Source organism: Bubalus kerabau, chromosome 1, assembly GCF_029407905.1.
Source record: "Bubalus kerabau isolate K-KA32 ecotype Philippines breed swamp buffalo chromosome 1, PCC_UOA_SB_1v2, whole genome shotgun sequence".
NCBI lineage: Eukaryota > Metazoa > Chordata > Mammalia > Artiodactyla > Bovidae > Bubalus > Bubalus kerabau.
This window is the reverse complement of record NC_073624.1, coordinates 17,022,840-17,048,160: the sequence shown is the minus strand read 5'-3', so window position 1 is coordinate 17,048,160 and position 25,321 is coordinate 17,022,840. Positions and strand designations below refer to the sequence as shown.

The 25,321-nt window shown below is 45.1% G+C and overlaps 1 protein-coding gene across 1 annotated transcript in view; it reads right to left on the bottom strand.

Moving 5' to 3' along the window:
• LOC129644144 (antigen WC1.1-like) overlaps positions 1-25,321 on the bottom strand; it is a 91,594-nt gene that overhangs the window by 22,169 nt on the left and 44,104 nt on the right. The window contains exons 14-17 of the mRNA XM_055569596.1: positions 24,330-24,371; positions 23,929-24,243; positions 23,646-23,678; positions 22,961-23,098 (exon numbers count right to left, since the gene is read on the bottom strand). Coding sequence (XP_055425571.1) covers positions 22,961-23,098; positions 23,646-23,678; positions 23,929-24,243; positions 24,330-24,371 — 528 coding nt within the window. The remainder of the gene's footprint in view (positions 1-22,960; positions 23,099-23,645; positions 23,679-23,928; positions 24,244-24,329; positions 24,372-25,321) is intronic.

Below are 25,321 nucleotides of genomic sequence, written 5' to 3'. Positions count from 1 at the left end.
GTAAACTTCAAGACTTCATTTTCCTGCTCCCTCAACATCCCTGCAAATGTGGTGTGAGCTCCCCACTCGATTCATCAGGTACACCATTGTGATGAGATTTTCCCTGCCACGAGTCCCGCTTCTGGCCTCCTCTGACTGTGACCTAGGGGCATTTAAATGCACCACTGAATTTCTCTCACAGCTTTTCCTTGTGTAACTGCACCATGACTTCGGATATGGTCACTTGTCCATGGGTCTTCACATGCCCTTGTGGGTCACCATTGCTTGGTTGAGCCTGTTCTATTGGCACATCACCCACATACCAACCTGATGGAGTGTGGTGACTCTGACTTTTAGGACCAATGAGGATAATAAACTTTGTTGCCTACAACTCTTCTATGACACTCTCACCCAACAATGTAGCCACACTCTACTGACCATTATGTCAAAGAATACAAAACAATTACCATGCTGAGACTGTGTCACAGAGATTGAACCCAGAAGCTAATCTGTATGAAACTTTTGACCTCACCTCTGCCTCCTGTGACACATCCCAAAGACCCTTCACCCAAGTATGTCCTAAAGGCTGTATCCGTAATCTCGAGTGATTCTGGTAATAAGACAGAGGCTTTTCCTGCTAGAGATCCCCACACAAACCTGACAGGACTTACCTGAGCAGACTACTCCAGCATCCCAGTCGTGGGAAAAGCTATGATTACGATAGTCTTTAATATTAGAATACCTACAGTCACTGACAGTTGACTCCACCCCTTCACATGAAGTATACAAAAGCCAAATGGGGCCAAGCCCTGGCCCAAAATAAGCCCCTCCAGGAAAACCAATGGCAGCTCCACACCCCAGCTGTCTGCACACTACAGATGCATCCTTCAAGGTCCATCCCATATCATCCACTGTGCCCCATTCTCCTTGGTGCTTCACTTCCACTCTCCCCTCACAGCGGTGGGCTCCATCCTTCAGCCTCAGCTCCAGTACTGCAAAAGAGACACACGACACAGAAAAGATTTTAGGAGACTTAGAGTGGTATAATATTTAAAACATTACCTATCTGAGGAGAAAAACAGTGCATGGAATATAGTATTTCCTGATCTTTGTGGTATAAGCATTCCCACCATGGCCAACTCTAAGCTGCCAATGTGCCATCACTGAATGTGGAGCAGGAAGGGAGGCACCAGGTGTTTCTCAGGAGCCTGTAGAACCAGCTCCAGGGACACCACCAAGGACAGGCCTTCAGAGACTCTGGATGCTGCCCTCCCTGTAGATGTGCCCAAGGCTACTAGGGCCCAGCTTCCCCGTCTCAGTTACAGCTCGTGGCCTGGGATCCAGGGAGGAATCCTCCCTCTCCTTCCCTGTCCATAGGGAGCATCTCATCCAGCTCAGGAACAGAGGGCTGGGGTAACAGGCTCTAAAATGTCCTGATTATTCCTGCCATCTGGTGTTCATGTCTTTCTGTAATTCCACACTCCTATGTACCTAGTAACATGCATCTAACAAGTGGAATTTGAAGAAACTGATCAGATGTCACGTTAGTGATTAAGTCATAAGATGACTCTGGTTTCTGCATATAAAAAGGAGTTCAGTAGTAGGAACATCATAAATGGAGACATTACCAGTGTCCAGTTCAGTTCAGTTCAGTCACTCAGTCGTGTCTGATTCTTCGAGACCCCATGGACTACAGTACACCAGGCGTCCCTGTCCATCACCAACTCCTAGAGTTTACTCAGACTCATATCCATTCAGTCCGTGATGCCATGCAAGCATCTCATCCTCTGTCATCCCCTTCTCCTCCTGCCTTCAATCTTTCCCAGCATCAGAAGGCTCTATTTAAAAAAAAATAAAAAAAAAAGAGCTAACCAGATATTTTGCAATTTGCTGATAGCTCAGTTGGTAAAGAATCCACCTGCAATGCAGGAGACCCCGGTTCAGTTCCTGGGTCAGGAATATCTGCTGGAGAAGGAACAGTATCTTGGTCTTCTCTTGTGGTTCAGCTGGTAAAGAATGAGTCTGCAATGTTGGATACCTGGGTTTGATCCTTGGGTTGGGAAGATCCCTGGAGAAGGGAAAGACTACCCACTCCACTAAGGCCTGGAGAATTCCATGGACTGTGTACCCATGGGGTCACAAAGAGTCAAACATGACTGAGTGACCTTTACTTCTTCAATTCTTCAACCAGATATTTTGAAGCTGAATAATAAATGAATGGGCTTCCCAGGTGGCACTAGTGGTAAAGAACCTGTCTGCAAGTGCAGGAAATCTAAGAGACTTGGGTTCCATCCCTGGGTCTGGAAGATCCCCTGGAGGAGTGCATGGCAACCCACTTCAGTATTCTTGCCTGGAGAATCCTATGGACAGAGGAGCCTGGTGGGCTACAGTCCATAGGGTCACAAAGAGTCAGACATGACTAAGGCGACTTAACAGGCACAATACAATGAGTAAACTGAAGAATTCAACACACAGATTCAACAACAAACTTGACCAAGGGAAAGAAAAAGAAACAAGAATCAATGTGTTAGAAGAAAGATTAGTTGAAAGCATCCCAATAGAGGAGCCAAAAGAGAATGAAAGGAATATAGAAAGCCAGTGGACCCCATAAAGAGAAACAGTATATGGACTGGAGTCTTAGCAGAAGTAGTGAAGGAGAAAAGAATTAAGGGCTGAGGACTTCCCTGGTGGTGTAGTGGTTAAGAATCCACCTGCCGATGTAGGGTACATGGGTTCAATCCCTGGTCCAGGAAGATTCCACATGCCACAGAGCAACTAAGCCAGTGTGCCACAGCTGCTGAAATGTGTGCACCTAGAGCCTGTGGTCTCCAGCAAGAGAAGCCCCTGCAGTGAGAAGCCTGTGCACTGCAGAGAGGAGTAGCCCCTGCTTACCACAGCTAGAGAAAGCCCGCATGCAACAGGGAGACCTAGCACAGCCAAAAATAAATAATTATAAAAAAGAAAGAAAGACAGGCTGCAAATTTCCAAACCTGGGGAAAGATCTGGACACCTAAGTTCAAGAAGCTAATAAGTCACCCCAAAATTTCAATCCAAACAACCTTCTCCAAGACTCACAGAGTAAACTGTTCAAATGCAAAGAGAAAGAGAGAATTCTGAAAGTCTAAAGAGAAGAAAAAAATGCTGTCACCCAAGAGAACTCCCATATGGAGATCAGCATATTTGTCCAAAGAAACCTTGCAGACCACGACAAGATTGGTAACATACTCCACTCTCACTCAGTGGAAAGTCGCTTCCAGGGAGGGAGGGACAGTAGAGGGCGCAAGAGAAAGTGCTCCCTACAGAGTCACAGCAGATCCTGGGAGGGAAAAGGACCATCCCAGGCCCCCAGCACATCAGGAAATGAATCACAGGGACCGGGGCAGGGACTTGGGAACTTAAACATGTGGGGCTGCACATCAACTGATCTTTACAAAAAAGAGGGACAATTTGTTCATTGGAAGGACTGATGTGGAAGCTGAAACTCCAATACTTTGGCCACCTGATGTGAAGAGCTGACACATCTGTAAAGACCCTGAAGCTGGGAAAGAGAGAAGGTGGGAGGAGAAGGGGACGACAGAGGATGAGATGGTTGGATGGCATCACCGACTCAATGGACATGAGTTTAGGTAGACTCTGGGAGTTGGTGATGGACAGGAAGGCCTGGCGTGCTGAGGTCCATGGGATCACAGAGTCAGACACCAGTGAGCAACTGAACTGAACTGAACTGAACTGAACAGACAAGAGGTCCCCTCTCCTGGATGCAAGCTTCTCTGCTCCCTAATGGACACCTGGTGGGAACAAGTGAGGCCAGCAGGCAGAGCCTCTCACAGAGCCCAGTGCAAGGCAGACATGGCAACAAGCAGAGGGGAGCCCGAGAGATGGGGGAGAGGAGCCAGAGAGAGGCAGGCAGGGTATGATTATCTCTGATCCAGTTACATGCAGCAGCCATGACACCCAGCCCTGTGGACACCCCATGTGCTTCACAGACCAACGGACTCACTCCCTGCTCAGGAGCTCTGTTCCTCTCACACAGACAGGCTCCACCTCCCCTCACACACACATTCACACAGGCTCACACACTCCCCCCCACACACACAGCCTCACACACCCTCACACACTACTCATACACTCCTCACTCACCCTCACTCACACACATTCACCCACACATACTCCTCACGCACCTTAATACATCACTTGCACACTTCTCACACACTCCACAAACACATACACTCTTCACACCCACATACACCCTCACACATACACACCCTCACACACTCACACACACACACTCTTCATACCCTCACACACACACCCCCACACACACTCCTCACCTACACACATACACACACATAACACACACACAATCACAGAGCCTACAGGAGCGAAGACGCAGGAAACACAGGGACCCAGGGGCAGTGCTCACACACCAGGCATGTGGAGTGTGTGGGAACAGCCCAGAGTCCCAGCTGAGCTCAGTCACTGGACCTTCCACACACTGGGAGCCCCTGGGACTCCTAGAAGCTCCCTGAAAACAAGGGAGACCATGGAGGGGACTTAGGCATACCAGCTCGGTCCAGACAAAACCTCATGGCTCTGTAAAATCTGCCGCTATGAGCAATGGACCCCCACCCCCATAGGAGAGGAACCAGTATTCAAATCAGCATGGTTCTTTTTTGGTCAGAAACACTGAGGCCAGGTTCCACAAGTCCAGACACCTTTCCCTTCATCAAGGTATCCACTCCCCTGCTGTGAACCAGGAGAGAGGGGCAGCTCTTACCTTGACCACCCACCACAGTGCCGAGAAGGAGGACACAGAGTCCCCGCAGAGAGAGGTGTCTGCCCAGAGCCATCCTGACCCCACGTCCTCAAGGTCACAGTCCCAGCTGCAGGATCAGCCTGTGAGGAGGCGTCAGGGTGACAACCGGGGTCTATATAGACCACCCCTTACACCCTCCGTCCTGAGAGCCAATAGCAACACCTTTCACCATTTCAGGCACTATCAGAGGCTGCATCTGCCACCTTCTGAAGCTCAGACACCAATGAGCTTCTGCATCTTCAACATCTCCTTATATGAGCGATGTGGTCCTTTGACCTCCTGCTTCCATAGTCCTGACAGCTAGGACTGGGGTAGAAATGGTTCATCAAAAATCATGAGTGCCTTTCTCTCCCCTGATCAGCCTGGCCAATATCTGCAGACTGTGAGATCTCACAGAGTCTGGGTGTGGGATCTGTTGACCCATGGAGAATAACTTTTGTAAAATCAAGTATTGATCTTCCCTGGCACTGAGCTCATGGTGGAAGCAGAGAACTACAAGAAGTCTTGAAATACAAGAGTATTTATCAGGTCACAGAAAATGAGGACCAGGAGTACAGGAATTCACAGGTGACTGTGAAGGCATGAAATGAGACTCATCAAGTTGGGGGGATCAGATTGCATGTCTTTTTCCCCTTCTCAGAATGATCTGGAGACTTGGTCCTGGAGCAAGTGCCTGCATGCTCAGTCGTGTCTAACTCTTTGCAACCCATGGACTGTAGCTCGCCAGCCTCCTCTGTCCAATGGATTTCCCAGTCAAGAATACTAGAGGGGGTTGCCATTTCCTTCTAAAGGGATCTTTCTGACTCAAAGATCAAATCTGCTTCTCCTGCATTGGCAGGCAGGTTCCCTATAGGGACATTCAGACGTGTTAAATCCCTTTCCCTTTACTGCATTTCATTTTATGTGAAGTATCTCTTTCAGCTAGTCACTAAATGATGCTGACAGAGAGAAAGAGATTGCTATTAAAGGAAACAAAGAGAAAGTAGGAGTCATCATTCAACTCTAGCCCACCAAATTAGGAGCAGGGATCTCTAGAAGAAAACATGGGGCTTCACTGATGTCTCAGCAGTAAAGAATCCACTCACAAAGCAAGAGACGTGGATTTGATGCCTGGGTCAGGAAGATCCCCTGGAGAAGGAAATGGCAACCCACTCCAGTATTCTTGCCTGGAGAATTCTGTGAACAGAATGGCCTGGCCAGCTACAGTCCATCATGTCAAAATGAGTTGGGCACAACTAAGTGACTAAACAACGAAAACAAGAAGAAAATTATAATTTAGAAAGACTAAAGTTTTCTAAACTTGACATGTACCCCCTTTATATGCTGAGAGTATGGTTTGATAAGATTCAGAATACATTTGTATTATAAAACCATAACTAAAGAAGATGCAAAATATAATTTAAGGGAACAGCTCCAGAGAGATGGGGAAATAGAAAGTCTGCTACATGCTAGCTGCAGGCAGGGGGCAAAGAAGTGGTGAGTGAAGCAGAGACGAGAAAGGGGTTCCTGCTGCCTGAAACCACCAATGAACCCACCTCCTCTGTTCTGCATTTAAGAGGAAAGGTGGTGGCAAGAATGGAATCCCAGGTAGGTTGAGGGGACAGATCCAAGCAGAAGGGATGATGTCCAGTGTAGCCATTGCTGCCTTGTTCTGTTTCCACTCATCAGAGAAGCTCCCAGATGCTCCCCCAGAGGGTACCCCAGGGATGAATAGAGAAGGGCCGTAAGTGATGCAAGATAGAGCTCCCCCATCGAAATCCAAGGTCACTAATGTGCTGTCCCCTTTCCCTATGCCCCCTCAGGCTCAAGATTCCCATGATGCAGCCCTGTGGTCCACACAAGCCCACCCTGAGGCCCCCTCACCCTGACTCCGTCTTTTCAACACAGATGTGGAAGGAAGCATCTGTGACACACAGGCCCCAGAGTCCCCACCGGAGCTCAGAGACAACTTCAAGAGCCACCTAAGGCCCACCTTAAGGTCTCAGTAGGGCCAACACTGAGGGCAGCTGCAAGTTAGTCCACAGCCCTGCCAGAGGGACCCCTCATCCCAGTCAGCAGACACAACTTCTCTGTCCCACCAAGCCTGTCCTTCATACTTGAGACGGGAGAAAAGACAGTTGAACACATGCCTTTCTTCCTCTAAATATGCTAATATATATCCTTCCTCAGTGATCAATGCAAAGAAATAGAGGAAAACAACAGAATGGGAAAGACTAGAGATCTCTTCAAGAAAATTAGAGATAGCAAGGGAACATTTCATGCAAAGATGGGCTTGATAAAGGATAGAAATTGTATGGACCTAACAGAAGCAGAAGATATTAAGAAGAGGTGGCAAGAATACAAAGAAGAACTGTACAAAAAAGATCTTCACAACCCAGGTAATTACGATGATGTGATCACTGACCTAGAGCCAGACATCCTGGAATGTGAAGTCAAGTGGGCCTTAGAAAGCATCACTACGAACAAAGCTAGTGGAGGTGATGGAATTCCAGTTGAGCTATTTCAAATCCTGAAAGATGATACCGTGAAAGCGCTGCACTCAATATGCCAGCAAATTTGGAAAACTCAGCAGTGGCCACAGGACTGGAAAACGTTAGTTTTCATTCCGATCCCAAAGAAAGGCAATGCCAAAGAATGCTCAAACTACCGCACAATTGCACTCATCTCACATGCTGTAAAGTAATGCTCAAAATTCTCCAGGCCAGGCTTCAGCAATATGTGAACCGTGAACTTCCTGATATTCAAGCTGGTTTTAGAAAAGGCAGAGGAACAAGAGATCAAATTGCCAACATACGCTGGATCATGGAAAAAGCAAGAGAGTTCCAGAAAAACATCTGTTTCTGCTTTATTGACTATGTCAAAGCCTTTGACTGTGTGGATCACAATAAACTGTGGAAAATTCTGAAGGAGATGGGAATACCAGACCACCTGACCTGCCTCCTGAGAAATCTGTATGCAGGTCAGGAAGCAACAGTTAGAACTTGGACATGTAACAACAGACTGGTTCCAAATAGGAAAAGGAGTACATCAAGGCTGTATATTGTCACCCTGCTTATTTAACTTATATGCAGAGTACATCATGAGAAATGCTGGGCTGGAAGAAACACAAGCTAGAATCAAGATTGCCAGGAGACATATCAATAACCTCAGATATGCAGATGACACCACCCTTATGGCAGAAAAGTGATGAGGAACTAAAATACCTCTTGATGAAAGTGAAAGTGGAGAGTGAAAAAGTTGGCTTAAAGCTCAACATTCAGAAAACGAAGATCACGGCATCCAGTCCCATCACTTCATGGCAAATAGATGGGGAAACAGTGGAAACAGTGTCAGACTTTATTTCTTTTGGGCTCCAAAAACGCTGCAGATGGTCACTGCAGCCATGAAATTAAAAGATGCTTACTCCTTGGAAGGAAAGTTATGACCAATCTAGATAGCATATTCAAAAGCAGAGACATTACTTTGCCAACAAAGGTCCGTCTAGTCAAGGCTATGGTTTTTCCTGTGGTCATGTATGGATGTGAGAGTTGGATGGTGAAGAAGGCTGAGCACCAAAGAATTGATGCTTTTGAACTGTGGTGTTGGAGAAGACTCTTGAGAGTCCTTTGGACTGCAAGGAGATCCAACCAGTCCATTCTGAAAGAGATCAGCCCTGGGATTTCTTTGGAAGGAATGATGCTAAAGCTGAAACTCCAGTACTTTGGTCACCTCATGCAAAGAGTTGACTCATTGGAAAAGACTCTGATACTGGGAGGAATTGGGGGCAGGAGGAGAAGGGGACAACAGAGGATGAGATGGCTGGATGGCATCACTGACTTGATGGACGTGAGTCTGAGTGAACTCCAGAAGTTGGTGATGGACAGGGAGGCCTGGCGTGCTGTGATTCATGGGGTCGAAAAGAGTCGGACACGACTGAGCAACTGAACTGAACTGAACTGATCCATTATTTATGCAAGAATCACTTCCTTGTCATCTGGTCCTCTCATTTCATGCCCCATGACTGTACCTGACCCGGTCTCCTTCTATATCTGGACCTTTAACACATTAATGATAAAATCTTATTTTAAATATCAAAACCAAAATTTATACTCAGTTGCTGAAGTAAGACCAGGATCTGCTCAGTCACTTAGAATTGATGCTCTACTCCCTCTGGGCCCAGAGTCATCATTCCTTACCCAGTTGTGGAGTCCACACCATCACCAGAAACCACCAGCCAGACACCAAGAACACAGGATGTGCTTCCTGGGGTCCAGTCATCCCTCCCACAGGGTGACACAGGGATGTGTTTAGTGAACCAGGTACACATGGTCTCAACTTGGGATGGAGATCTCACAGGTAAGATGCTGTTAGCAGCTCCAGACCCTTTATAGAAAGGGATGGGCTATAAGGAGTGGCAAACTCAGGGCTGGCAGCCTGATCCCACAGCATCCTCTACCCCAGAGCTGGGGGTGCAGGGTCAACATGGACCAACTCACCCTTGGATGAAGCTACATCTTTCTGACACATAAAGAAATCTCAGAGTCCAATCTCATCAAAGATTTGAGGAGGAAAGTTTTAGGGAGGACATTAACCCAGCTGTGTCCACAATGAACATGAGAGAGTGCAGTACAGGGGTCAGGAAAACAGGCTTGGGAGCCAGACTGCCTGGTCTTGACTCACAGTTTAACCACACGCCAAGTGTAGGCCTTGAACAGGGTTCTCACACTCTGATTAGTAAAAGGAGGGTGATGATCCCACCAAGATGACTGATTTTGGTGAGGATTAGGTGAGTTGTCATTAGCATGTGATATTACAACACTAGTTAACAGTAGTACATGTGCTGATGCTGATGTGCTCAGTCGTGGCCAACGCCTTGTGAACCCATGCCAGGTTCCTCTGTCCATGGAACTTTCCAGGCAATAGCAGTAGTACATGGTAGTAGTATTATGTACTACTGTTAACTTGCTTTCCTGATGGCTCAGATGATAAAGAATCTGCCTGCAATGCAGGAGCAACAGGAGATGCAGTTTCGATCCCTGGGTCAGGATGATTCTCTGGAGAAGGAAATGACAACCCACTTTGGTATTCTTTCCTGGGAAATCCCAAGGACAGGGAGCCTGGAGAGGCTACAGTCCATGGAGTCGCAATGAGTTGGTCACAGCTGATCGACTAACACACACACATACTTACACACGTAGTAGTAGTAGAGAAGCAGTGTTAGGGCATCTCCCACCATCTCATCTCAGGAATCCCAGGACTCTAGAGCAGGAATTCAATTCTGTGACCTGGAGCCTTGACTGAGGCTGTCAGAACTCTCCCAGGAACCACATGCTGTGATGGTCATTGGTGCCAATCAGAGTTGTGAGTCTTCCACACATCACTCCTTCTCTCTGTGCCCCATGTAACTGCTCAAGAACCTCGACTTTACCATTGGTGAGCTTTTGTGAATTAAGTTGTTTACTTAATCATTTTACTTTATAAACTCGAATATACTTGGTAAAATATGTTGTGTCTAATTCACCTCCATATCCCCAGTGCTTGGCTAACTAAAAATCATAATGATGTCTCTTGTATACCTGAATGAATGAATGTCAGCCTGGTATTTTACACAAATCATTTCAATCAAAAAGAAATCTTTTAAGAAATAATTTAACTTGTTGTGAGGATGTAACAGCACAATGCAAGCTGCATCATTTGTTTTAATGATATTTCAATACTGTTAAATGGTATGAGCTATGTATGGTTCACTTCAACACCTTTCTGCAATGAATGCAGTAAATTTCAATAACTAAAAACAACCTAGCCCCAGTACAAAAGCAGTGCTGAGACGCTGCAAATTTCTTTGCATGTCTGAAGATAAAGAAGACAAACCACAGAACACTGACAGGTGAAGACCCTGAAGCCTCCTGTTCTGGTCTTAATCAGATATGGCCAAGTGGTCAGGATGTTTATGTATTTGTCATTTGGCATATTTTCAATTCAAACCACACACAATTGTAACAGGAAGAAATTTAGTTATAAAAAAAGTAAACATCTTCCATGTTGAATTAGAAGTATAAAAGTAAAGAGCAGAAAGAATCTTTTTCTTTTACTTAAGCTAACTATTTGTCCTTATGGATTGTGAAAAAATACAACATGTAGCATTATTATTCCCAAATCACCATGAGAAAATGGTGGTCAGAGGTTCAGTAATCTCTTTGCCAGGCAAGTTAATAATTAAACTGCTTGCTTGAGGAAAATTTCCTCAGGACCAATCAGACAGACTAAAATACAAAATATTTTTAAATTTAAAAAGAGGTATACAACTCTAAAGGAAAATGATTCACTGAGTTGTTACACCAAAGCATTGGAGACCCCCTTCACCATCTGTGTTCCTCACATAGATAGGACCAAGGTTAGTAAAGACTCCTTTACCAAAGACCACTTCATCACAAGAGCATGAAGGAAAGAGCAAGGTCATGAGCTGGCTGAGGTCCAGCCAATCATCTCTGTTCAGCCCTTTACAGTCTATAACCAGAAACATCAAACAAAGAGTATGGTACTGAATTGGCCTCATTCACTCCTCCATAGTGTATCATCAGATACCCAGAGACAAGAGCAGATCAAAGCTAAGAAATCAAAGACAAGCAGATTCTAAGTGGAGAGCATGCAGACAAAGGGTCCTCCCTGCTGCTGTTGGAAAGCAAGAAGCCCTCCCACCCCAGACACCATCTGTGGAAGGAGAGACAAGAAGATGCCTCCTGAAAGAGAGGAAAACCAGTCTCAGCAGGGAGCTTGAACTAGAAATGACAAGACAGTTATTACCATGAGCCCGAGCTAAGTTGAGGGATAAATTTTAAATGGAAGAGTCTGTGTTAACTTTATGGAACTTTCAGTCCGCACAAACATCTCTAACCCTAACCCTAACTATTATTTCACAAGATGAAATCAGTGATAAAAATAGAGAATATTACATTTATGTATATTTCAATTCTAGAGGACACACTTTTAAGCCCATTACAGAAAGAAAATTCATAAATCTTCTCTTGTTTTTAAAAGCACAGAGTTGTCACATCTGTGAACTCTTTCTAATTCCTCCAGCTCAAAATAACCACTGTGTTTATTTAATCTGTAAAACCTTGCTCACTGTCTCTAAAGTGGGGGCTTCTTGAGAGGAAGTATTGTGTCTTACTCTTCAATATCTCTTTAAAGTCAAGTAAAGACACATAAAGAGAGCTTAACAAATGGTGGATAAAGAAAGAAATGAATGCATTAAACAGATGCCGAAAATCACCCTGCAGTTAGTGATACTGAGTGGGGAGGGTGGTGGGGGCAGGGGAGACACGAATCTGACTACTCCCACTCAGCACAGACAGAAGTGCAGTAAGGAGCCAGAGACACACCAGACGAAGGAACCAGATACAGAAGGCCTTCTTCAAATCCCATTCTGGGGACGGTCTAATGACATTTAATTTCTGCACAAAATTGTACCTCAGAAACTTCACCGAGGCAAGGAAAAAAAAAAAAAAAAACTGACAGCATTGCTACCAAGGATGTGGCATCAATAGTAATATTCATCAAATCGCTGTTTTTCTATCTCCCAGTGACTCATTCTGGCCAATGAAACGTGGGTGTTGTCACCTGTGTCACTTCTGAGTAGAGGCATGAAAACCCCATGCGACTCTGGTTTCTCTCTTTCCTGCCCCAGAAGCTGCGTGTTCCACATGGTACACGTGTAAGCTAGTGGAGCTTTGCTGACCACAGTACGTTTGCAGGTTGGTAATGAATGTGTGTATGCATGTGTGTGTTCCTTCTGAGATTTGGGAGTCAGTTGTTCCAGCATCAGAACAGAGCCTATTCTGAAGACTTGAAAGGAAGACAAAATCTGTCACATGAAGCAGGTACTTTTCTGGATCTCCTCTTCCTTCTGTGTCTTCATCCCAAGCTGCTCCCTCAGGTCTCAACTTGATTCCTCTTTGGGGCTTGGTTGATTCCTAGTCACCATCACTGATTGACCAACAACTAGACCTAAACTTCTGCTTAAGAGCATCCACACCTGGTGCAGCTCCTCCTCCCTTTACATCAGTCTGCGCTGACAGTTGTGCTTCCATTTCCCCATTTTTGTCTCTGAGCATCTTGACCTTCATCCTTAAACAGCTCTCCTTTGCTCTGAGTTAGTCAGTTCATCATCTTTGATCTTATTTTTACATTCCACCAATCCTGTACTAATGAAAAAGCAGCATGTACTTTCCAAACCTCTTCTGTTTCTCTTTGATTTCCGGAACAAATCTGATTCCTGGATTTAGTTCTCCATATAGTTAATTAAATTCTTCACCTTTGGGTAAGAAATAATTTTGCTGAATTTTTTTTCCCTAAACTGAAGCAAATGGCACATTCAAAACCTATCTCCTTGTGACCATGTAACTGAAAGGTATGTGTGAGGGGTCCGGCTGCTAACCGCTCAAAAGCCAGTATACAGGCCAGGTTGGTGGAAAGGAAAGTTTGTTTTATTTCAGATGCCAGCAACTGGCGGGGAGGGTGGTGGACATCTGTACAAGGGCCGACTCCACCCACCCCATGACAAGAAGAGGGTGAGAGCTTCTATAGCAGAGCTGGGGTTGGGGGAGGTGATATGCAGAAACAGCACAGTCATCTCTAACAGTATCTTCAAATTGGTCATCAGTGGTATGATTAGCATCATCTTGGTTGTTTTCAGTTCCAATCAGTCGCTCAGTCAAGTCCGACTCTTTGCGACCCCATGGGCTGCAGCACGCCAGGCTTCCCTGTCCATCACCAACTCCCAGAGCTTGTTCATACTCATGTCCATCAAGTTGGTGATGCCATCAAAAACATCCACTGGTTGTTTTAGGTACAGTTAATCTTTAGTGCCCGGGTGTACTTGTTCCCATGTCTTTGTGGTCAGTTCTCAGAATTGTGGATGCTCAAGTCCTGGGTACAGTGCAGTCATCATGTAGTTCACTGCTGCGCCTGGTGTTTTGTGTCTATAAGACAGCTCACAGGACACGGCTCAGAATATCATCTATAACCCTTGAGAAAGAACTAAAGGTCCTTGACTGTGCTTAATGACTACATTATTATTAGTTAGTCTCCTCTGACTGTTTTCCTTTGTTTCCATGTTTCTCACTTCTCCAATTAAACGTATTCTTTGACTAAAGTTTTCCACAGGCAAAAGGCAGGCAGAAGACACGGTGAAGGCGCAAGGATCATAGAGTCCTCTCTGCTTCAACCACAGCCCTAGGGACCCCCTCGGGACTTGGAAGGGGCTGATGCAAGGACAGGCTCTGAAGAACACGCTTCATTAACTTCATGATTAACCCACCTCTGCTCAGAGCTGATGTAATTACCAACTGCAGAGCTATTGAGTTCTTGTGGGTGGTGATTCTTAAACCACTTAAACCTAAGGTTAGTTCCTCTGGGGTGGCACTCAGAGTTCAAAGCCTGAGTGATTGCTCAGACTCAAAGTCTATGAACTGAGGCTCTATTGCACATGGAGCTTTGGTGCAGCTGAGTCCTGCCCGCAGACCAGCCTCAAAACACTGGAAATACAGCAAAATGTGTTCCTCCTTTAACATCAAAGACTCTGTGAACAGACCTCTTTTCCTTGTCATCGAATGCGTCCCAATCTGGGCATGCTAACTAAGGTGCCTGCAGTTTGCAGGCATTGTCTGAGGCCTTGCCAGGGCCCAGGATTGGAGTGAGGCCTGTGCCTGTGTATAAACTCTATATTTCCCCTCTCTATAACTTCACAGATGCTCAGCTAATATTTACTGAATGGCTGAATGGCACTGTACTAAATATTGAAGATAAATTGTCTTAAATATAAAGAAATCTTTCTGAGAACATCATTTAGCTAATAATTTTGTTTTAAAGGCAAATGTTTCTGGCAATTAGCAAGGCAAAATTTCATTTTCAAAAACAAGCAGCTATCACCAACAAATATGTCACAACGAACACTGCAAATCTCTATCTCTAAGGATACACGAGACAAACCACAAAGTACCTACATGTGGCTTCTTAATAAGTCTTAATCAAACCCAACTGAGGAGACAGGATATTCATATGATTTATTTTTTTTTATATTAATGTATTTGTTTATTTTTCTGTTTTTTTTATTTTATTTTATTTTTAAACTTTACATAACTGTATTAGTTTTGCCAAATATCAAAATGAATCCGCCACAGGTATACATGTGTTCATTGGCAGTTTTTTCATTAAAACCACACAGCAATATCACAGGAAGAAAATTTGCAATTAAAAAAGTACAGCTGCACCATCTATATGACATAAGGAAGGAGATGAGCTGCCAAAAGATTTCTTTGGCTTAAAATAACAGACAACTTAATTAGTCTTTCACTTTTTGAAGGAGAGTCCTCCTTCATGAACTCCTACATGAACTTGGATGTCTAAATCTCATCAGATTTAGGACTTATCTGGTATTATTTCTTTAAGTACAATCTGTGTCCCTCTCTCCCTCTCCTCCTTTTGGGACTCCAATAATGTGCAGGTTGTTTCTGTGAATGTTACCCCATAGTTCACACAGGTCTTTCACACTTTTTCATTCCTCTTTTTCTTTGTTCCCTGGCTGGGTAATGTCAATGGCCCTGCCTTCTAAGTTACAGAGTCTTCTGCTGTTGTTGATGCTCTAGGTAGCATTTTTCATTTTGTTGCATTCCATTCACTGTAGTCTTAAGCAATTGATCCAACCAGTCCATCCTAAAGGAAATCAGTCCTGAATATTCATTGGAAGGAGTGATGCTGAAGCTGAAACTCCAGTATTTTGACAACCTGATGCGAAGAACTGACTCATTAGGAAAGACCCTAATGCTGTGAGAGATTGAGGGTAGGAGGAGAAGGGAACGACAGGGGATGAAACAGTTGGATGATGGCATCATCGACTCAATGGACATGAGTTTGGGCAAGCTCCAGGAGTTGGTGATGGAGAGGGAAGCCTGGCGTGCTGCGGTCCATGGGGTCACAGAGTCGGACACAACTGAACCACTGAACTGAACTGAATCTTAAGCAACTGAATCTCTGTTTGGTTCATTTTTCTGTTTTGTTCCTTCTGTTATTCCCTTTGCCTCAATGCAAAGCTTGAGGGACCTCAGTTCCCCTACTGGGACTGAATCCAGACAACAGCAGCAAATGCATCGAATCCTAACCACTAAACCATCAGCAAACTCCCTGTTTACTTCCTTTTTTATGATTTCTATCTCTGTTAAAAAAAAATCTGAGTTTATTCTGTGAAGTAACACCCTAGCTCAACAACTACTGAGCCCTAGCTCAATAATTACTGAGCCTGAGCTCTAGGACCCACAAATCACAAATAGGAGGCGATGCTGCAACCCCTGAAGCCTGGGTGCCTAGAACCTGTTCACAATAAGAGAAGCCCGTGCATAGAGAAACCTGCTGCCCACAAAGAAGAGTAGTGCCTGCTTGCTGCATTTGGAGAAAGCCCATGTGCAGCAACAAAGACTCATGCAACCAAAAATTGAAAACAATAATGATGATGAGAAATTTTTTTAAATCTTATTTTCTTCATATATTGTCTTCCTGAATTTCATTGTTTATCTGTGTTTTCTTGGAGTTCACTGAGCTTCTTTGTGTGTGTGCCTTATTTCATCATATGTCATCTATTTCATCACTTCCCAAGTGAATAGCCATGTGAGCTGCCCTGGAAGAAGCCCTGAGCATCTTCCCATTCCCAAGCACAGCCTAGAACTATGAAGACTGCAAGTGTGAGTGTAGGTTGGAGCCCTAGAAACCATCCAGAGTCATCAACCAAGTAACTGGGTGGGTCCAGCTCACAACCAGGCCAGCACTCTCAGGTTTTATATTAGTTCAACAGCTTCTCCACATGTCCACAATGGAATTGGCTGAGGGTGGGAGTCGGGGGCAGGGAGGGTTGCAGGGGTAGTGCTGTGTAAACATAATCTTTACTTTGTCACTTCTTCATGACAGCTCTCTCTACACTGAGGAGTCACAGCAGGATCACAATTACATTTTCAGTTCAGTTCAGTTCAGTCACTCAGTCATGTCCCACTCTTTGTGACCCCATGAATCACAGCACGCCAGGCCTCCCTGTCCATCACCAACTCCCGGAGTTCACCCAAACTCATGTCCATCGAGTCGGTGATGTCATCAAGCCATCTTACCCTTTTTTGTCCCCTTCTCCTCCTGCCCCCAGTCATTCCCAGCATCAGGGACTTCTCCAATGAGTCAACTCTTCGCATGAGGTGGCCAAAATATTGGAGTTTCAGCTTCAGCATCAGTCCCTCCAATGAACACCCAGGACTAATCTCCTTTAGGATGGACTAGTTGGATCTCTTTGCAGTCCAAGGGACTCTCAAGAGTGTTCTCCAACACCACAGTTCAAAAGCATCAATTCTTTGGTGCTCAGCTTTCTTCACAGTCCAACTCTCACATCCATACATGACCACTGGAAAAACCATAGCCTTGACTAGATGGACGTTTGTTGGCAAAGTAATATCTCTGCTTTGAATATGCTATCTAGGTTGGTCATAAACTTCCTTCCAAGGAGTAAGCATCTTTTAATTTCATGGCTGCAATCACCATCTGCAGTGATTTTGGAGCCAAAAAAAAAATAAAGTCTGACACTGTTTAAGCAATCTTGAAACATCTGAAAAATAGATGTTTTCAAAGAATCCCCTTGGTCTGAAATTCTTCCTCTAAGAGATCAGTCAGATGCCTCCATTCATATCTCTGAAATATAAATAGCCAAATGTTCCTGATCTTTCTATCTACATCCGTTATTCTGGATCCCCTCTGCCTAGGTCTCCACTTTCTTGCCCTCTTGTCCCATCTGAATACAGGGTGTGGGTGAGCACCAATTTGCCTTCCATCAACTTGAAGACATATATGAACTGATATAATTCACTTAGAAGGAGAGATCCTTGGAGAGAAGAAATAGCAGCATCCTAAAGACATAGTAAGAAGAGATGGAGAAGAAAGAATGGATTTATAAGGATTGGATAATCAAAGAGACATGGGAGATGAGCAAAGAGGTGTCTGTATCCACTAAAGGAATAAATGAGAGATGAAAAAAGAAGAGGTAGTTATGTTCAGTTAGATTTTTAATTGGCCTGTGAATATTGAGGCAGGATAAGGAAAGCTGTATCCATTTTCTTCCACCAGCCAACCTTCCACTTTGAAACTCACACCCAGTCTGGTGTCCAAGAACAAGTTACAAACTGGTGATGTGACATCTCAGAGGTGTTTAGAACTGTTTTTTGTTTTTTGTTTTTTTTCTGAGTTCATCTTGTTAGGAAGGAGTATGAGAATTTAGACCAAGTTTACATCCCTCTTCTAAATAAGAGTGACCTGGAGCACTTGTGAGCGTGCCCTCATTAGCCTCTAAGACAGGTGAGAAAGCACGTCAGCTCACTCATCTTGCATTTTCTTTGAGAAAGATGGCATTTGAGGACCAATCCTCTAAAAGCATTTGACATGGAGCTTGCTAAATTAACAGCACAGCAAAAAGTTAATTTATTCAGAATATTTCATTTTGAGCAATTTTCATATGACACAATTACAGGTCAGCACTACTCTATTGAAATACAGGCAATTAGAATATCTGAGGCTTCATCTCATATTTAATACACCATCACGAGAAAGTCACTGGGGATGTTCCCAGGGCACTGAGTTCAACATCATCGTACCCAGCATCCCCTTTCTTCCCCTGGAGCATCCAGAGGCTCTCTTCTCCTTGCCCAGGATCAGCTGCCTCTCTGGAGAAGTTCGGATAAGAGCCTGAAGTAGAAAAGAGAAGTTTGATTAGAACTGAGACACGAGGATGGGACAGAACCCTCTGGTGGAAGGGAGTCAGGCAAGTGCTTATGACAAAGCATCCCTGGGGCCCAGGTGTGGGGAGGGAGGCTCAGGCTATTTCACATGAGTTCCAGTGAGGATGGATCCCAGCTGTCCTCTCAGATCCAGTTCATGTGGTCTCCTGGGCCTCAGTGTTGGGGAAATCCTGCATCACAGGAGACCCACGCTCAGGAGCTCTGGGAGACCTGCTTCCAGGCAACACAATACCAAGGAGATGCCCAGCCACAGTAAGAATCATAAAAAGGATTTTAAATGTTCTCCTTTAACAGGTGACAGATGCAAATTCACAATAAGAGGGAGACTGGAAACAGGAAAAATCAGAATTCCTCACTCACAACCCAAGTCTGCTCTTAGTTGACTTGACTCTTGTTCCCAAACGTCCACAAATAGTATCACAGATGCACTCACAGATATCTCCTCCCCTGAAACTACACAGGCCCTCAGATGGAGAAATACTCTTTTCTAGAGGACGAGTGTCTTCTTCCAGCTACTGAAATTTCAGTTTATTGTGATACACACAGTCAAGAATTTGGCATAGTTAATAAAGCAGAAATAGATGTTTCTCTGGAACTCTCTTGCTTTTTTGATGATCCAGCGAATTTTGGCAATTTGATCTCTGGTTCCTCTGCCTTTTCTAAGTGCAGCTTGAACATCTAGAATTCCACGGTTCATGTCCTGTTGAAGCCTGGCTTGGTTAATTTTCAGCATTACTTTGCTAGAGTGTGAGATGAGTGCAATTGTGTGGTAGTTTGAACATTCTTTGGCATTGCCTTTCTTTGGGATTGGAATGAAAACTGACCTTTTCCAGTCCTGTGGCCACTGCTAAGTTTTCCAAATTTGCTGGCATATTGAGTGCAGCACTTTCACAGCATCATCTTTTAGGATTTGAAAGAACTCAACTGGTATTCCATCACCTCCACTACCTTTGTTCAGAGTGATGCTTCCTAAGGCCCACTTGACTTCACATTCCAGGATATCTGGCTCTAAGTGAGTGATCACACCATCGTGATTATCTGGGTCATGAAGATTTTTTTGTATAGTTCTTCTGTGTGTTCTTGCCACCTCTTCTTAATATCTTCTGCTCCTGTTAGCTCCATAACATTTCTCTCCTTTATTGTACCCATCTTTGCATGAAATATTCCCTTGGTATCTGTAATTTTCTTGACCAGATCTATAGTCTTTCCCATTCCATTGTTTTCCTCTGTTTCTTTGCATTGATCAGTAAGGAAGGCTTTCTTATCTCTCCTTGCTATTCTTTGGAACTCTGTATTCAAATGGATATATCTTTCCTTTTCTCCTTTGGTTTCACTTCTCATCTTTTCTCAGCTATTTGTAAGGCCTCCTCAGACAACCATTTTGCCTTTTTGCATCTCTTTTTCTTTGGATGGTCTTGATCCCTGCCTCCTGTACAATGTCACAAACCTTCGTCCATAATTCATCATGCACTCTGCCTATCAGACATAATTCCCTGAATCCATTTGTCACTTCTACTGTATAATCATAAGGAATTTGATTTAGGTCATACCTGAATGGTCTAGTGGGTTTCTCTACTTTCTTCAATTAAATCTGAATTTGGCAATAAGGAGTTCATGATCTGAGCCACAGTCAGCTCCCGGGCTTGTTTTTGCTGACAGTACAGAGCATCTCCATCGTTGGCTGCAAAGAATATAATTAATCTGATGATGTCCACGTGTAGAGCCCTCTCTTGTGTTGTTGGAAGAGGGTGTTTGTTGTGACCCGTGCGTTCTCTTGGCAAAACTCTATTAGCCTTTGCCTTGCCTCATTTTGTACTCCAAGGCCAAATTTGGCTATTACTCCAGGTATCTCTGACTTCCTACTTTTGCATTCCAGTCCTTTATATTCAGAAGGACATCTTTTTTAAGTGATAGTTCTAAAAGGTCATGTAGGTCTTCATAGAATGGCAACTTCAGCTTCTTCAGCATTATTGATTCAGCATAGACCTGGATTACTGTGATATTGAATGGTTTGCCTTCATGTATGCAACAATGCATAGATACTATTAAAACACTTGTTCCACCTTTGAATTTGGTTTAGTTCAGTTCAGTCACTCAGTCATGCCTGACTCTCTGTGACGCCATGGACTGCAGCACACCAGGCTTCCCTGTCTATCACCAACACCCAGAGCTTGCTCAAACTCATGTCCATCGAGTCGGTGATGCCATCCAACCATTTCATCCTCTGTCATCTCCTTCTCCTCCTGTCTTCAATCTTTCCCAGAATCAGGGTCTTTTCTAAAGAGTCAGTTCTTTGCATCAGGCGGCCAAGGTATTAGAGCTTCTACTTTGGCTCAGTCCTACCAATCAATATTCAAGATTGATTTCCTTTAAATTGTCTGGGTTGATCTCCTTGCCATCCAAGGGTCTCTGAAGAGTCTTCTCCAATACTACAGTTCAAAAGCATCAATTCTTCAGCACTTAGATTTCTTTTACATATGCTCAATTAATCGATAAGTTTCTCTTTCAGCCATGACACAATGCTTGCGGGATCTTAGTTCCTTGACCAGGGTTGAACCTAGGCCCTAGCAGTGAAAGTGCAGAATCCTAACCTCTGGACCACCAGGAAATTCTGTAATCTATAAAGCTTCATGCAAGTATATCACATATAAAGTGATAAGTTTATGTCACATTTTGGAGACATAAATGCCAAAAGCAGAGTGATTCCTCACACCTTGCAAGGAGTCTGACAGCATTAAATATGGCATATGGTCAAGATGATGCTACCAAATATATGAGATTACCTATATTTTGACTCTCTAGGGAGGCTGGGCATTGAGGAGCACAAATTCACTCTTTTCAGATAGAAAGATTACAGGAGATCAACTGACCCCACTCACCTGTCTGAGAGGACCTCACCCCATTCTCCTTCTCTGGGGACACTTCCTCCTCGTTCCCCTGAGAGGCAGAAGGAGTTCCAGGCACTGGTACTTCTTCAGCATCATCGTAATTTTCATCAGGAACATCAGTCCTCTGATCTGGGGGTTCCAAGAGCAGACAAGGGAGTGGATGAAACCACAGTAAGTGGGTTGGTCTGGGGAATACCTAAGATACCTTCTAACCCAGAGTTTCTGAGTTTCTGAATAGAGGCACCAGTCACTCCTTGTTTCAACAGACTTTTTTCTCTAAGACCATGTTTCATTTTGATGTGTCCATAAACCAAAACATGATTTTACATATCTTAATATTTTCTGGTGGAAACTACATATCTCAAAGCAACTCTTCCACCATTGAGCATTGCTAAAGTACTTTGACAAATTGTGCTTTACAGATGATATTTTTTTCAAAACATTGTGTGCCTGTGGTGATTCTGGACACAGAGAGACCAGTCCCAATGTGACACATCACAGAACAGCCAGAGAAGGAGCAGGACGAACCCTATCTGGACACAAGGGATGCCTCTGGTCCATCAAAGGAAAACCATTCCCCTTAAATCTCCTCTCTATGAGGAAAACTCTCCTCCCCAGAGCCCAGCCGAGGCAGGTCCACCTCTATTTCCTGGAGCGGATCTGTAGTCACTGTTGTCCTCACCATCCCTGGTGTAATACGGCAGTTTAGTCAGGGAGAAATCTGACAGGAAGCCTCATGTGGAGACAAACATCACACAACACACAGAATTTTTCCTCCCCACACCCACGGGACCTGTGTTAAGGCTGAGAAGGGACAGGCCTGGCTTCTGCAGTATAGACAGAGGCTGGGAGGTAACAGGGCTCTGAGAGGCCATCCTGCCTCTTTGGAGGAGCTGTCTCTGTGAGCCTGGGGCACACATGGGGTCTGCAGATGCTGAGAAGATGTGCACAGCCAGTGGGTGGTGACAACCAGAGATCCCAGGAGGGCAGACAGAGACACTCACCTGGGCTGCCCAGACCTTCCTTCTGTGTCAGAAGGTAATCGAGCTCCTCATACACAGCTTCAGCAAGAGCATCTCCATAGCTAGATAAGGCTGAGAGATCCCCAGCAGGTCAGAGAAGCTTCCCCAGATACCCGATCCAGCCAGCCCACCTTCATCTCCCTGGTGTTCACATGGGGGCTGCCAGGACCTCAGCATAATCTCCTACCCCATGCACCATGACAGCACCTTCTCCCCTCATCTAACCCTGATTAAAGCTCTGCGCCAACTCTGTCTGGTCTCACAGGAGAGGCCATGACTTATGAGAGTTCACACCCAGTCCTAAGAACCTCTGTCTATTCAGCCCTTAGAGCTCAGCACAGAGCACATGGAGTCTGCAACTCAGAACAGTACCTGGCCCAGGTTCTCCTCCTCACACCTGCCCCATCTCCTGCCTCCACACACTCTCCCTGGTCCCCAGTTCCCCCTGCAGCCCACCTCTGCGCTCTGCTCTCCATCTGAGCAGCTGAGTCACCAGGATGACGAGGACTAGGAAGAGAAGGGCCCCCAGGATAAGGCAGAGGATCCCCGGCAGGGAGAAGATGCCAGGGAGAGAATTTGAGGTTGTTCTGGTCCCTAAGGAGAACAGGAAAAAGGGCTGGAGATAGTCTTGGACACAGAGAAATCTCTGTGTCAGCATTTTAAGGAGCTCCGAACAATGGCGTCTCAGCCTCAGACAGTGTTAGGGCTCTCCTAGGTCTCGTCCTGAGACTAATCAACTCCACTCTGGCCAGTGTGGCCCCGAGGCAGAGATGGGGATTGTCAGGGAGCTGCCCTGCCGAGACAGCCTCTGAGGACCCAGCTCATCCCTTCTCCTTGGACTTCAGGAGACAGAGCATCAAACAGTCCAGGGACTTGCACCTCTCTGATGAGGAGCAACACTCAAGGGCAGGTGGGAGATCCTTAGATTCTATAACACGGAAACCAGACTTTCTTGGACCCCAGGCATGAGAACATTTGACCCTGGACATCAAGGCAGGGGATTTCCCCAGTGTAATGCCTTGGGTCCTCCCCAACAGCCATGGCTCCTTAGACTCTTTCCTCTTCTGAGTTGTCAGAGAGCCCACAGAATAGGTCCCCAGTATCTGAGCATTCTCTCCTGCCTGTGGACGGATCACAGTACCTGCTGTAGTCGTGGGCACTGTTGTCCTTACACCTAAAGAGAAAAACAGTAGTGTGGGGAAGAAGAATTGGCCAGAACGCAGGGCAAACCTTTTCCCTCCTGAGCCTGAAATCACCCCTCAGTCTGCACAACATCAGTGTCCACTCCTCCCAGCTCCCTCATCCTAGATCAGAGTCCCAGCACCCAGGATGTCTGAACACAAAATCCCCACCATGCCCAGCCCACCCCAGTGCCCCTGCGCTGCCCCAGCTCACCCAGGGTGGACCCCGAGCCCCTCACTCACCAGAGCACCTCACACCAGCATCCTCCTCGTGCTTGCAGTTGCTCTGCCCCCAGGGCTCCGCAGCACAGTCCCACAGGGAGGACTCCCGGCCCCCACACCGCACCTCATCCAGCCAGATGCTCCCATTTCCAGGGCCAAATGCTGCAGACCGCACGGCTTCCAGGGCCTGGCCACAGCCCAGCTGCTGACACACCACCTCGGCCTCTGCCAGGCTCCAGGAGTCATCGCACACGGTGCCCCAGGAGCCGCTGTGCCAGACCTCCACCCGCCCTGAGCACTTGCTGTCTCCTCCCCTGAGTCTCAGCTTCTCTCTGTCTGAAAAGGCAGCAGCCCCTCCTGTGACTGCCCTGGTGGGAGGAAGGAGCCCCTGGGAGCCACAGGGGAGGGGCAGGCTGACGTACCTGTGCAGGGGGCAGCAGTTGGACAGCTCTTGGGTCTTCTTCCTGCACACAACAGGGAAACAGTGGATCAGGAATAGCTGAGGGTGTTCCTGTCCCCACATAAGATTATCTAAGATCCATGGCTCAGTGCAAATGACATGTGAAAACACAGGCTCATTATCTCCTGGGCTGAAACATTCACTGCATCTGATCACCAGCTGAAATTACTTTAAATATTTACTTGTTTATCAGTCTTCACACCCCACAGCAAATATAAACACAGACATCTACGAATGTACACACACCCCTCTGAATGAAAGTTCCATTAGAAGAAGGACCTTGTATATCTTATATGCGCCGTGTTTCTGCTATTAGGACAGTGCCTGCACATTGTATGCACTCATTCAACAAATATCTATGGAAAACCATTTTGAAACACCTAGATAGGGGCTTGATAAATATTTATTAAATGAATGGACAAATAAAATTCAGTGAAATAAAATTTCTTTTTTTTAATTCATACTAATCAGTGAAATAGTAAACCAAATATAAATTAATGGTAACAGTCTATATAATAGTTGGTATTAAAAATAATCAGTCCAGAAGCACAGAGTCAATTTATATTCAAAATCTCATGTACACAATTTTAATGGAAAAGTATTAGATAGATTATAAACTACTCTTACCTATTATTCAGTGTGACAAGTGGGCAAGTGAAGAGCAATTATGTAAAGTTTAAAAATAAAATAAAATTAAAAAAAAAGACTACTGTTGTAAAAGGAAACTCTCTTTTCTAAATTTATTTTTAATTGCATGATAATTGATCTACAATGCAGTGTTTGTTATGTGCATGTGTGTGTGTGTGTGTGTGTTGCTCAGTCATGTCCAACTCTGTGTGACCCTATGGACTGCAGCCCACCAGGCTCCTCTGTCCATAGGATTTTCCAAACAAACATGCTGGAGTGGATTGCTATTCACTTCTCCACTTGATCCTCCCTACCCAGGGATCAAAC